Source organism: Heteronotia binoei, chromosome 8 (assembly GCF_032191835.1).
Source record: "Heteronotia binoei isolate CCM8104 ecotype False Entrance Well chromosome 8, APGP_CSIRO_Hbin_v1, whole genome shotgun sequence".
Lineage (NCBI taxonomy): Eukaryota > Metazoa > Chordata > Lepidosauria > Squamata > Gekkonidae > Heteronotia > Heteronotia binoei.
Genome location: NC_083230.1, coordinates 84,397,512 through 84,411,898, shown reverse-complemented (window position 1 = coordinate 84,411,898; position 14,387 = coordinate 84,397,512). Strand labels below are relative to the sequence as shown.

General features: G+C 43.1%; 1 protein-coding gene across 2 annotated transcripts in view; it reads left to right on the top strand.

Annotated features, from left to right (window-relative positions):
- Positions 1-14,387, top strand: part of NOL12 (nucleolar protein 12) — a 29,038-nt gene that overhangs the window by 13,266 nt on the left and 1,385 nt on the right. For both annotated transcript variants that reach the window (XM_060245489.1, XM_060245488.1), the window contains exons 2-6: positions 5,618-5,854; positions 8,063-8,168; positions 9,851-9,899; positions 10,288-10,430; positions 12,482-12,567. In XM_060245489.1, the coding sequence (XP_060101472.1) occupies positions 5,772-5,854; positions 8,063-8,168; positions 9,851-9,899; positions 10,288-10,430; positions 12,482-12,567 (467 nt within the window). In that variant the 5' untranslated portion in view covers positions 5,618-5,771. The remainder of the gene's footprint in view (positions 1-5,617; positions 5,855-8,062; positions 8,169-9,850; positions 9,900-10,287; positions 10,431-12,481; positions 12,568-14,387) is intronic.

Sequence of the window (14,387 nt, the reverse complement as noted above, 5' to 3'; positions counted from 1 at the left end):
CATGGCAGAAATGGTTGCCTATCTATGGGTCAGTGATCAGCAGCTGACTGAAGTCCTGATGCTAAGCATGCTTTCTTGATAGCAGGCCTGCATTAAGCTCCTCCTTGACCTCCGGGAGCCACACAATACGTGTGAAAGAGCTGCATGTGACTCCCATGCTGCAGTTTGGCCACCCCTGGCTTAGAGACCCACAGTTCCTGCTCTGCTGATTTCTTCCATGAGAGTAAGATTTCATGGTGGCTTTGAAAGATGTACCTGAACCAGTTAAAGCTGCCAACTCCGGCTTGTGAAATTCCTGGAGATTTAGGGGTGGGGTGGTAGCCAGGAGGGGGTGATGGAGTTTGGGGAGGGAGCTCAATGGGGCTATGATGCCACACAGACTGCCCTCCAAAGCTGCCATGTTCCCCAGGGGAACTGATCTCTATAGTCGGGAGATTCTATAATATGTGTTTCTCATGTCGAGGCTCTGTCAATACTAGATTTTTCTTGTCAGCTGTGAAATGGCCTGCACATGGTCACAGATTGGGATGGAAAACCCCATGCTGTGCTGTCTGGGTGCCCACAAATCCAGATGTTGTTGTTATAATAACCACGAAAAAGTATGTGCACTTCTCATACACTCTGCATCATCTTAACAGACCAAACATCATTTTGTTTAAAAAAAACATAGCATGTGTATAGTGTTTTCAGTGCTAAAATACTGAAACTGAAATGCATTATCTTACTATCTTCAACTGTCCTGCAGTGTACATTAAGATGAATTTCCCCAAATTTCACCAGGATGTGTATGTGTGTGCTATGACACAGTGGCCTTTGCTTAAAACAGCCCCAAGCTGGTGGAATGAGTTGCTGGAAGAGGTCAGGGCCCTGAAAGAGCTCATACAGTTCCGCAGAGCCTGTAAGACGGCACTCTTCCACCAGGCATTTGTGAACTAGGCTGCTGGCCACTACAGTTTACAGCAACACGTGAACCACCACCATCTGCTGTATAGCAGCTGCAGAGAGGATAACTTAAGATCTGCTATACGGAGAACTATAAAATTGGAAAATGTAAGATCATGGCACCGAAACATTTTTTATGTATTTTATGTTTATTTTACTCTATGTTTTATGGTTTTAATGCTGTACTACTATGTCGAATCATGCACATGCATGTCTGTGTGAGCTGCCCTGAGCCCGCCTCGGGGGGAGGGCGGGATATAAGTGGAATAAAATAAATTAAATAAAAATAAATAAATAAAACTATTTTCAGTGCAGTCCTAAACTGTTATACCTTTTTAAGTCCAGTGACTTTAATGGACTTAAGGGTGTGTGACTTTGTTTAGGTCTGAATTGCTGATGTATTCATGGCAAAGTTGAAAGTTGAACTTTGGCACAGTACATCAGCTTCTGGGTGGATTTTATATTCCTAAACCATGATACAACACAGGCTACATACACAAGACCACTTTTTAAATTTATGAATGCCATGAGTATAGAGGGCTTTAAGAGGATATTAGGCAAATCCAGAAAGGACAGGACAATCAATGGCTACCAGGCACAATGACTAAAGGGAACCTCTGCATACACTGGCAGCATCAGCCTTGGCCTCTATGTCATTTGTTGGTCTTCCAGGCCAACTGGTTAGCCACTGGATGAAACAGGATGATAGACTAGATGGGCCACTGGTCTAATCCATAAGGATTCTTCTTATGTGAATGCAATTCATGTAGAACAGAAAGCATATTTTAAATAAAATGCATTTTGTACACTGTAGGTTTTACTTTAAAATGATAGATATGAGAAATGCTAAAATATTATGTACACTTACCCAGTCACTGTCGGAATTTATTTTGGGATAAACACACATAACATCAGGCTGTATGTAAAACATCTGACCATGACTCAAGATAGCACACAGCCTGATATAGCATACTAACTGGGTGGGATGTGAATCCCATTTTGTCAATTGAAGTCACTTTCAAATTAGGATGTTAGAATTCTACTTGCTTAGGTGGAGAAGAGGAAAAAAAGTAAATTAGTATGATTGATAATAGCTACTATTCTTGTCTGCAAAAGAAGCACTATCTTTTTATTGTGTCAGTTTTGTTAGCAGAATGCCAGACTTTTGAGTTGCAGAATTGTTCTGTTTTCTGTACAAAGAACAGAAAGACTACAGTATCATTACATTCTTATTCTACCAGCAGAACCAGATAAACCCAATAGGCCAAGTAGGCACTGCTCTAGGGGCCTTCACGCCTTTAGGGCTCCTGGGCAAGGTCCCCCGCCCCTGCCCCAGTTTGTTCTGTCTGGATAATAAATTATTTGCCAATTCACTCTCTTCCCATGCTTTCTCCCCACCCCCTCTTCTCAAATTGCTGCTTTCCCTCCTCTGCTACCGCCTTTCCCCACCTCCTTTCACTCCAGCTCCAGCCTTCCCACACTCCCAATTCGCTCTCTCCCTGCCCCCCCTTTTCAATTTGCTGCTTTCCCTCCTCGGCCACCACCTCCCCGCTTCCTTCCACCTCAGCTTCAGACTTCCCACACTCCCGATTTGCTTTCTCCCCACCCTCCCTGCCCACCTGATTGTGGTAAGAGCCTGGCGGAGGGGCAAGGAAAGACTAGACCCACTGAACATGGCGGAGTGCCGCTTCTCTCCTGCCCCCCTAGGGCAAGTTGTGCTGATTTTTTTAACAGAGCACAGCACCTTTGCTTTTCTGGATGTGGGAAGGGATTGGGCTGAGTGACAGGAAGCAGTGCTGTCTTTCTCTTTGCTCTGTTGTGCACAGTTCAGGGCACCTTTCCTGTCAAGGCTTGATAGAGCTCACCACCATAGTCACCCAGCTTCCCTAACAGCCCTTGCTCTGATCAGCATCATTTCAGTTCCCTTCCAAGCTGTGGTTGTGCTGTACTCAGAGTGCATGGCTAGTACCTCTTCCATTGTCTCTAATAGTGCAAGCAGTTGATTTGTTAGTTGTGAAAGTGGGATAATCCATGTCGATACAAAACTGTTCTGGGCTCTGCCATTTCACTAATCACCACTGCTTCTAAACAACATGAGGCTTAAAAGTTTTCTGATATAAAATGTTCTTAATAAAACTTTGTTGGTCTTAAAAGTGAAACTTGACTCCTGCTTTGTTCAACTGCTTCAGACCAACACAGCTGCCCACCTGGATTTTTCTGATATATGTTAAAAGCTTCCTAGTTATTGACTATAACTTACTTAAAAGCTGAAAGCAAGACAAATGCAGTGAGATTATGCAGTGAGAAAAATGTAAAATAACATTGTAAATGTATAATGTTAAAGTGAACTACAAGAATTGTGCATCATTGCAGTGTTTGCTTGGTTAATCCAGCACTTCACTTGCTGAGATGGTTGAATTCTGGCTTTGAAATTCTCCAGGCAATATGGGCTGTTTTTCATTTTGTGCAGGTTGAATTGCCTAGCTTCCTTTTACAATGTATTGCTTTTATAATCATTACATGAGTGAGAAAGAGACACTGAATAGCTTGATCTCCTCTCTGAAGGTAAGCAGGGTCAGTACTTGGATGGGAGACCACCAAGGAAGGCTCTGCAGAGGAAGGCAATGGCAAACCACCTGTGTTTCTCACTTGTCCTTAAAGTTCCTCTTCTGGGGTCACCATAAGTCAGCTGTGCCATGCTTTTCATGGACAGAATCATTAAATATAGTTGTGATATTCTTAAGAATAGTACGTATTTTCCTCCAGCTTGTATGTAAACTATTATTATGGTGAATTTTTCAATTAAAATATAATTGTTTTTCTTCATATTTAAATGAAGGGTTTTTTATTATTTAGGCTGTTTCCCTCATCCTTGTCATATTGTCAAAATCACAGACTGATTTTGCATATACTCAGGGGTCATTTCATAGAAAAAGAGATGCCAGAGCTCATTAGCACCTCATTTGCATAACTCTTTTGCATCTGCAACACTGGAAGGTGTACTGAATTATATCAGCTCAGCATCTACCTTAAAATGCTTCTTTTGTCATAATAAAACCTTACTCCCATCATCCACACAGTGTTTATTATAAAACACTGTGTGGATGATGGGAGTAAGCAGGGGTCATTTTGTAGAAAAATAGGTGGTGGAGGGATTGTTATGCAGCTGCACATACTTTTCAATGGACAAGGAGGTGGAACTCTTAGAAGGAGGAGGTGGAACTCTCAGAAAGGTTCAGGAGCTGTGCTCCTGTGAGCTCCCACTGAGTCTGAGACCTGGGAGTAAGGTTTTATCATGACAATTTTATGACAATTGTAATTCAAGAAGCATCCTTTTTAAATTACTTTTTCCTATGTGGCCACAGTGGCATGATGAAGACTTCCATCTGTCTGCTTTATATGTTTTGGTTATTTCCCCATTTTTTGTGAGGAAAAGTATTAGAAAGTTTGTCCAATCCTACAGTTCAGCAAAATTCTCAAAGGGGGTTTGAACAATGAAGCCCAGAAGCAAGGGGGTGTGTTTTTTTTTTGGGGGGGGGGGGGTTAAGAAAGAAAGAGCACAATAAAATTTAGAGGTTCTGGAGCGCCACTCCTGTGATCTTCTGCCCAAAATGAAGAAGAATTGCAGATTTATACCCCGCCCTTCTCTCTGAATCAGAGACTCAGAGTGGCTTACAATCTCCTGTTCTCCCCCCACAGACATCCTGTGAGGGCTCTCACAAGCAGCTGCCCTTTCAAGGACAACCTCTGCCAGAGCTATGGCTAACCCAAGGCCATTCTAGCAGGTGCAAGTGGAGGAGTGGGGAATCAAACCCAGTTCTCCCAGATAAGACTCCACACACTTAACCACTACACTAAACTGGCTCTATGAGACTTACGTATATTTCTGTTAAAGTAAATCCTGCTGTGTTCATAGATCCAAGTAGGCAGCCATGTTGGTCTGAAATAGTAGAGCAAAATAGGAGTAAATTGCACCTTTAAGACCAACTTAGTTTTATTCAGAATGCAAGCTTTCGTGTGCTCTAAGCTGTGTTCAGTGAAAGTTTTTTGCAGGTAAGTGTACAAGGCCAGGCAGGGCCAGATTAACATATAGGTTGAATAGGCGACAATTTGTGAGGGGGGCCCCCAAGATTTCAGCTGCCTAGGGGCCTCCACGGGGTTTAATCTGGCTGTCTACCAGTGCAGTTATTTGAAGTAAAGCTATTAGGCGCATCATTTGAGATGCAACAATGGCACAAGATAACACACCTTGTTATCCAATATCATCTTCTTCTTCTTCTTGTCCAGCATATTTTATCCCCCCAAATAGCTGAAGAGAACGGTTTAGAATAGAAGTGCTCCTCTCGGGTCCCCGTTTTCCAAAGTTAAGATTTACTCCTTTTGGCGCCTGTCAGGGCTTAACCCCGCATGAAAATAAGAGCGGGGTGTCCTTTCACTCCAGGCATTAAAGGCTTGCGAATGAGAAGCAGTTGTTTCCAGAGAAAATTAAGATCCAGGGGCCCACATTTTTGTTGAAATTAATATTTGCAAAGTAAGCAGCAGTTACCCGGTGAAAAGCCTCTTTTCATAAATAGAGGTCTATGACACCTGAACGAGATTTTCACTGTGCCAGAACTTCCATGACTGAATGGAAAGCCATGAGAGAGGAACGTGACTTTTCACCCTTCTTGCCTAGGAGGGAAACGGCCAGCGGGAGGCGCTGTGCAACTGCTCACAACAGCGAAGAGGAACCAGAAGAGGCGGTGTTTGGCATGCCGGGCCTGGGGTAGCCGCTGCTCCTCCTCCGCCTGGGCGGAAGCAACTTCGCTGAGGTGGTGGCGGCCGCCACGATGGGTCGCAAAAACAAGAAGAATCGGCGAGACGCCGCTTCGGAACTCCGGCGAGTCATAATCTTCGATGAGGAGAGTCGACGGTAAGTCGTAGGGAAGGAGGAGGATGAAGAAGTGGTAGACACGGGAGAATGACATTGGGCCACCTTCCTGTAGTTACAGCGAACCCACGTGCATCCTGAGAACAAAACCAGGGACCAGTACATGGGGGCGGGAGGGGGGAGGAACATTGTGCTTTTAGCTGTGTACGAATGACTTAAAGTATGTGCAAAGAAACATCGTATGTATACTGCCCATGCATTGTTTACACGTTAATTGAACCGTGTATACTGGACTGGACTGTTGTGCTACCACGTGGGGAGAGAGGAGACCTTCGCCCCTCTTCTGGATATTGCCCTTCCCACCCTGGCAGAGGAATACCGTGATGATACATTCACTGCCGCAGGTTGCTAATTTGGGAAGCATCGACTTGATCCGTCTGGTACTACTGTCTTTTCCTCTCTCTAACCCTCCATCTCCTCTTAGTGTGCTTAGGGGTACAGCCCATACAGCCTCTTCTTCAGTGGGACTGACTCAGGTCTGAGTGAGAGTATTCGAGTGTGTGATGTTCAAAATAGGCCTGGTTCTTGCTGAGATGTACGTTTTTGTGTCTGAGTTGTAGGGTCTTGTAGGTAGCAGATAGTTAAACAGGCTTCCATACAGAACTAATCCCTGCATATAGAATATATAATTACAAGTCATGAAGAAGGTTAGGTTAGGTGCCTGCAATGTCTCTTTCGAGTTCTCTGTATGGTGTATTCATTCATGCTGGCTCTTGCTATTAGTCTGAAATAGTAAAACCCAGACTCAGGCTTACCACTGATTGAGGACTTCTTCTGGGTGTGGAGCAGATGTCACAGTCTGGGGGGAGGTATTTGTGAGTTTCCTGCACTGTGCAATGGGTTGGAGTAGATAACCCTGGAGGTCCTTTCCTACTCTATGAGTCTGTGATTCTATGACTAGGCTGTTTGGGCTTTGGCTCCAGTGATCTTTGTGGGGTGAAAGAATAGCAGTATTTTTAAATAATAATAAATAATGATTATTGCATGGCAGTGTGTGCAGTAAAGCAAGGAGATCCTAAGATTGTCTGACAGCCAGAAGTTCTAGCTTTTAGCATTATGCATGACTAGGGGCAAACTAGACTTGCTTTCAAGGCAAGAGGCAATTCAGGTGCCTGCAATGTGCATGACTGGGGGCAAGCTAGACTTGCTTTCAAGACAAGAGGCAATTCAGAGGTGGTTTTCCATTGCCTGGCTCTGCATCAGACCCCTGGTATTCCTTGGAGGTTGCCCATCCCAACACTAGCCAGGGCTTGCCTCTGCTTAGCTTCCAAGATCTGAAAAGATCAGACTAGCCTGGGCCATCCAGGTCAGAAATCTTTTAGCTTATGAATGTGCTACAACCAGATCTTGTACCTCAGTGACCCTTCATTCTTTTTATCCCTACCCCACCCCGGTTTAGTGTTTGCATTACAAAAGAGAAATTTAGTTGATTGCTTATATTAATTTTAGAGACCAACATTGTGCTTATTAGATGTCTCCTCTTATTGACTTATAACCACATAATCTTCTTTGAGTCTCATTGAGAACAGTGACTTCCAAATATAGTAAATAAATAAACAGATGTATTTTCTCTTATCACTAAAACAGGAGGAAAAAACACAGAAAACGTAGTTTGCCCATTGGTGAACTGGGCAGCCCTGGACATGTATAGATGTGTCCACATGGAAACTTAGAGGGGTTGTTAAGTGGCCAGGAGCAGGATCCATATAACTTAGCTACTACTTAACTTTGCCATTGGTTTTGGATGAGCGCATAGAGCATCACAGCATGTATCAGGATCCCCCCTGTTGTCCCTTCCTATGACTGAGACCCAAGGCTCATGACCAATTATTACAAGGTCTCTCTTGGGTTTTTTTTGGGGGGGGGGGTGGAATCTACTTATTTCTTTGGAATTTTTTCTGGGAATTTTTACAGTGTGGGGAAAAATTAATTTTATTTATCTTTTCCAAATCTTTTCTAATAGATTTGTGGCATACCCATTGCTTAGGCATTGGTAGTTGCATGGTTTTATTTTATGCTTATGTACAGTTATTCTTTTGTTTTACAAAATGTTACTTGCAGGCAATTTAAATGACATGTTTTGTCTGCTGATTGTTTGTGGTTAGCTTGTTTGTGAAATTCCACAGGAAGAAAATGGCTCTCTTTTTGGCTTACTTCCATGCAGCTAACTTACCATGGTTGTGTTCTCAGGGAATACTTGACAGGATTCCACAAGCGAAAGGTTGAGAGGAGGAAAATAGCTGTGGAGGAGATAAAGCGCAAACTAAAGGAAGAACAACAGAAGATGAAGGAAGAGGTACTGTGTCTTTTAGTGTTTTGGAGTAGAGGGATGGCTGACAGTGCAACAGGCACCAGTGTGTAAAGCAGGGGGCTTTTCTACTGAAACAAATCACAACACCTTCCCTCTTTCCAGTGGAGGCCACAAAGGGCAGCGGGAGCCTGTTCTTGTTACAGGCTTTGTACATTTTTTGATCCCAAAATTATAAAAAGAAATTTTGCTTTTATTAAATGCCACATACATCAGGAATGAGGAATTTGAGATTCAAGCTGGCCTTCTGTAGTTGAGGGATGTGTAGGACTTGATACAAAGAATATGGTGGTAAGGCAAGACAATTCTCTTTTGGAGGCCGTGCCTTTATACAACATCTTGTTTAAATTAGAACAGGCAAAGCACCCAGTTCTGTTCGTACCCTAGATCTCAAAGAGGTTCATAATAGTTCAACATTCTGACAGCCTTTCCTAGTGATAAAGTATAGCTGAACTCTGTAGCATTATGTCTCCACAGCTAATGGAAGCACATGAAAGGTAATTAGGAGTCACCTAGTGTGCTGCTTTCATCCAGTTTTCTTCTCTGTGTTCACTGAAACAGCTTGTGACAATATGAGGGCTTTAGCCCTAAACCAGCTGGGAAGTCCATTTAAGTCCAGTCTGCCAGACTACATGAAAACCGCAGATGTCTTGGAGGATGCTAGCTGCCAATTGCTATTGCCAAGGAAGCTTCTCATAAAATAAACTGGCTGTGGCCAGTTAAAAAGTTATAAATGTTGAAGAGTTACTATTAGATTTATGCATTCATTTCCTGACATTTTGTGGTTGGGTGTACCTCCTGTAGCAACTTTTTTTTAGGGGGTTGCACCTACCGCCCTGTGTCAGAATTCTAAAGTGCCTGCAGGCTCAAAAAGGCTGGAGGTCCCTGCTCTAGGATATCATTGAGTGTGTGTATAATTACACTTTCTTTTACTGTCTTACTTCACTTTGGTGTAGTGGTTAAGTGCGTGGACTCTTATCAGGGAGAACCGGGTTTGATTCCCCGCTCCTCTACTTGCAGCTGCTGGAATGGCCTTGGGTCAGCCATAGCTTTCGAAGGAGTTGTCCTTGAAAAGGCAGTTGCTGTAAGAGCTCTTTTAGCCCCACCTACCTCACAGGGTGTCTGTTGGACGGGGGGGGGGGGCGGGGTAAAGGAGATTGTAACCTCTCTGAGATTCAGAGTATAGGGCGGGATATAAATCCAATATCATCATCACCTTCCATTGTTTCTCCTGGTTTTCTAGTCTTAGAGATGCAACCCAATCCTATAAATGCTTTGGTCCTGCTAAACTCTGCATAATGACTTGTAAGTTAATCTGTGTAGGATTGCAGCTTTAGTAGGGTCAGATACTAGCTTTGTAATATGTGCCTTGATGGCATCGTCTTATGTGTGAACCAGTTTTAAAAATCATTGTTTTAAATGCTTTTCAGTTTTATTATATTTGCATTTTATTAATTGCTGAGCTGCTTTGAGTACTTTTCTTCAAGTGGCATTTTATAAGTAGCTTAAATAAATCATAAATAACTTATTTATGCCACACTCTGGAGGAATCAAAAGCAAGATGGGCATTTAGGGTGGTAGGTTTTCATCTAGTATTTGGGAGAAACCAAGCAAGCGGTTGATAATCCAAAAATGATTGGGGTTTGTTTGTGTTTGTTTTTTATGTGTAGCGCCACAAGGAATACATGAAGATGCTGAAAGAGCGAGAGGAAGCCTTAGGTGAGCATCCTTTCTTATGCTGAAAGGTCAGGTCAGTTATGGGTGGGGAGAGCAGAGTGTATGGAGTGAGTGAGTTGGGAATTGTGGTCTGCACTGCAGTTAATCTTCTATGTCTTTCTTAAGCATGTTTACTATGAGGCACGTTGTATTGTGTATAATACTGTGTGCAGGTTAAATTATAGGCAGGAGGGGGTCAATAAGTTCCTAGTTCCAGAACTGTGAATGCATGGGGAAGGAAGTAGTACTGCAGCATGTGAGAAGAGCTCAGACTTAGAAAGGAGATCCAGCAGTTTCTGTTGTAACATCTCCACTTTGAATGTGGTGGTCTCCAACAGTTTGATTGGGGAAACTGCTTTCAGAATTCTATGTTCTCCTTTAACCTCTTCAGATGAGGCTGACCAGTTGGAGTATATGGTGACCTCACAGAAGGAGTTGGTGAACTACGATCACCCAAACCACACAGTTACTGTTACTACAGTCAGTGACCTCGACCTCTCAGGAGCACGTCTGCTGGGGCTGGACAGTCAAGAGGTAATGCTTCTGTTTGCTTGAAAGTTTTAGGAGTACGTAACACATTTGTGGATTTTGTAGATACAGTGTGAAAAAGTGTCAGAAATTCTGGATTCAGAATTAATCTTTTTTTTTTTTGCCAATCTCCTGCATTTATCAATTAAAAAACCTTAATACAAATACTTTAAAAAAAACAAATGCAATCTAAGACATTCCTTTTTGTATGTAAGAGAAAGGGTAGATTCCTATTTTAAGCTGATGCTGACTTCAACACATGGGCATCATCTTTGTTGTTGTTCAGTTGCATAGTCAAGGTCGACTCTTTGTGACCTCATGGACCAAGTCACGCCAGGCCCTCCTGTCCTCCACCATCCTCTGAAGTCTGCTCAAATTCATGTTGGTTATATAAGTAACACTGTCCAGTCATCTGATCTTTTGCCGTCCCCTTCTTCTTTTGCCTTCTGTCTTTCTCAGCATCAGGGTCTTCTCCAGTGAGTGCTCCCTTCTCATCTACACCCTCAATATACTTAGTTTTAAAAACTATTTTTCTATTATGCAGATTCATTATCTAATACTACTCAGCATTTACTTAGCATTTTGTAGGGTGGTGGGAATGGTTTCAAAGCATTTTATACCCAGCGTTTCAGTAAACCCTACAAGTTGCCAGAAATCAACTGTGACTTGACAGCACTACACACACACACAAATCCTTAGAACACCGCTGTATGGTAGGCCAGTATTATCTGTATGTTGCAGATGGTGGGAGAGATTAGGTTTTTCTGATTCTGCTAAGTGGGTGAAACTTGAATTGGGACTTCCTTGATCACAATAGATCTGCACTTGTAAAACTTATCCTGTTTTTAGGGGTGTGCAAAAAGAAAACAAGAAAGCAGCCCCATGGCGCAGAGTGGTAAAGCTGCAGTACTGCAGTCCAAACTCTCTGCTCATGACTGAGTTCGATCACAGCAGAAGCTGGTTCAGGTAGCTGGCTCAAGGTTGACTCAGCCTTCCATCCTTCCAAGGTTGGTAAAATGAGTACCCAGCTTGCTGGGGGGAAAGGGTAGATGACTGGGGAAGGCAATGGCAAACCACCCCATAAAACGTCTGCTGGGAAAATGTCGTGAAAGCAACGTCACCCCAGAGTCGGAAACGACTGGTGCTTGCACAGGGGACTACCTTTACCTTTTAAAAGAAAACAAAACCCTCTGGTATTTTGGGGGTTTTGGTATATTGAACCCAAAAAATATCGGTATTTCCCGATGTTCCTGAATCCCACTATCGATATGGTATTTGGAGTTGGGAAGTATTTGGGATTCCTGAATTTTTAAAGGTCCAATGGACCCAAGGGGGTGAAAAATGAGAGAACCAGCTGGGGTGACAGGAGCTTAGAGCTCCATGCCACCCCAGCTGATCCTGTGCTGGTTCCTCTTTGCAGGGGCTGATAAGGGGAGCCAGCCCCAGCTGAGTTTTCTCCCTGCAGGCTCTGCTGGGCAGCCCAGTTTAAACCATGGTGCCCAACAGAGCCTGCTCAGGAGCCAAACCTATGGGGAGAGTTCTCCCCAGAGACTCAGCTGGGATTCTGCTAGGCATCCCAGTTTCAACTGCACTGCCTAACATAGCCACCCCATCCTCGATTGTTTTCAGTGGGGGGTAGGGCATTTAAAGGACTGTGGTCCCTTTAAAAGCCTTTGCAAGCTGCAGGTGCCTTTTAACTGCAGCTATCTGGTGGTCCTGAAAATCCTGAATATTTGGGGGATTTTTCAGGACAGCCGGTTTTGGATAGATGAATCAGTAGGCCACTTGGTAACCAGCTGTGTAAATACCCGATAAATACCAATAAGGTATTTTTTGGGGGGAGGGGGGGTGTTTGACTTGGTTTATACCAAGCACACATCCCTACCTGTATTTATAAAAGTGGCTGTCATTCAAAGTGAATAATTTTTGTAACAACCATTTCTGTAATATCCACACTTATTAATCTGCACTTTAGTGAATTATTTGGCTAATTATACTTGGGAAGTAAATGTTTCCTCTGGCAACTTTTTGAATGGTGCTTTCTGGCTTTTCATTAGGAAAATGGTGGGCAAAAAAGAGAAGATGATGACTCAAGAAAATCAACATTGCCTAAGAAATCTAGAGACCCTTTCCTCTCTGAGAGGTAGCTCTAACACTGTTTTTATCTTTTCTTTGACCATAAGGTTCCACATACTATCCTTGTTGAAAAGTTGGTAAAATGTGGTTTGGATCCTGTTACTGTTAGGTGGATCTGTAACTGGTTGACAGATCGCACCCAAAGAGTGCTTGTGAATGGTTCCTCATCCTCTTGGAGAGGAGTGATAAGTGGAGTGCCTCAAGGATCTGTCCTGGGACCTGTTTTGTTCAACATCTTTATAAATGATTTGGATGAAGGAATAGAGGGAATGCTTATTAAATTTGCTGATGATACTAAATTGGGAGGGGTTGAAAAAACAGTAGAAGACAGAAACAGGATACAGGATGACCTTGACAGGCTGGAAAACTGGGCTAAAACCAATAAAATGAATTTTAATAGGGATAAATGTAAAGTTCTGCATTTAGGCAGGAAAAATCCAATGCTTGGTTATAGGATAGGGGAGACTTGTCTTAGCAGTAGTATGTGTGAAAAGGATCTAGGGGTCTTAGTGGATCATACGCTGAACATGAGTCAACAGTGTGATGTGGTGACTAAAAAGGATTTTGGGCTGTATCAACAGAAGTATAGTGTCCAGATCACATGAAGTGATGGTATCACTTTACTCTGCTCTGGTAAGACCTAACCTGGAGTATTGTGTTCAGTTTGGGGCAAATTTTAAGAAGGATATAGATAAGCTGGAACGGGTCCAGAGGAGGGCGACGAAGATGGTTAGGGGTCTGGAGACCAAGTCCTATGAGGAAAGGTTGAAGGAGCTGGGGATGTTTAGCCTGGAGAGGAGGTGGCTGAGAGGTGATATGATCACCATTTTCAAGGACTTGAAGGGCTGGTGGATAGAGGATGGTGTGGAATTGTTTTCTGTGGCCCCGGAAGGTAGGACCAGAACCAATCAAAAGAGTTTCCAGCTTGACATTAGGAAGACCGTTAGAGCGATTCCTCAGTGGAACAGGCTTCCTAGGGAGGTGGTGGGCTCTCCGTCCTTGGAGGTTTTTAAACAGAGGCTAGATGGCCTCCTGCTAATGAAGATCCTGTGAATTTAGGGAGAGGTATTTGTGAGTTTCCTGCACTGTGCAGGGGGTTGGACTAGATGACCCTAGAGGTCCCTTCCAACTCTATGATTCTATAAAAATGTGAATCATTCTATCTATCCTCTGAAGAGCTTGCTGAAAGCTTTGTGTTGGGGGTGGGGAATCTTTCTCCATTTTGATTACAGATCAATCTCTGAAAAATCTGCTGTTGAATGTCTACTCTCTGCAGTGTAGGAAAGAGAAGGATGTTGCACCCTTCTCTTGCCTACCCTTTTCTGCAAGAGCCCGCTAAGGGAGGGTAGAATATGTGTTTAATAAAATAAATATAGAAACCCAGTTTTTAAACTGTTTGGTGGCAACTTGCAGTCTAACACTGGTTGCTTCTTGCTTGGTTAGACTCAAACAGTAAAATTCTGATTCTTTGTTGCGCCACAAGAGGGCAGCCAACTTCCTATTGTCCTTGCTCAATCTATGTTAGGGGCAAATTAAATCTGTGTTGTTTTATGACTTACTTTTAAAAATTCTACTGTTCCAACAATGTGGGTTTTATGCTTTTTAAAAATAAAATTGTATACTATTATGCTTGAAGTGCTTTAACAAAGAAAAACAAGATAAGGAATCCAAAATACACACATATGATACACCAGATAATTTGAGTTGCATTTAGGAAGGCAAGACATAATTGGAGAGACATGGACAAGGACAGCCATGATTGGGGCAGAAGAAGGCTGTGTGGACATGATAGTGTAGCTAAGACTAGGCTGAGGGTGGTCTTTGTAG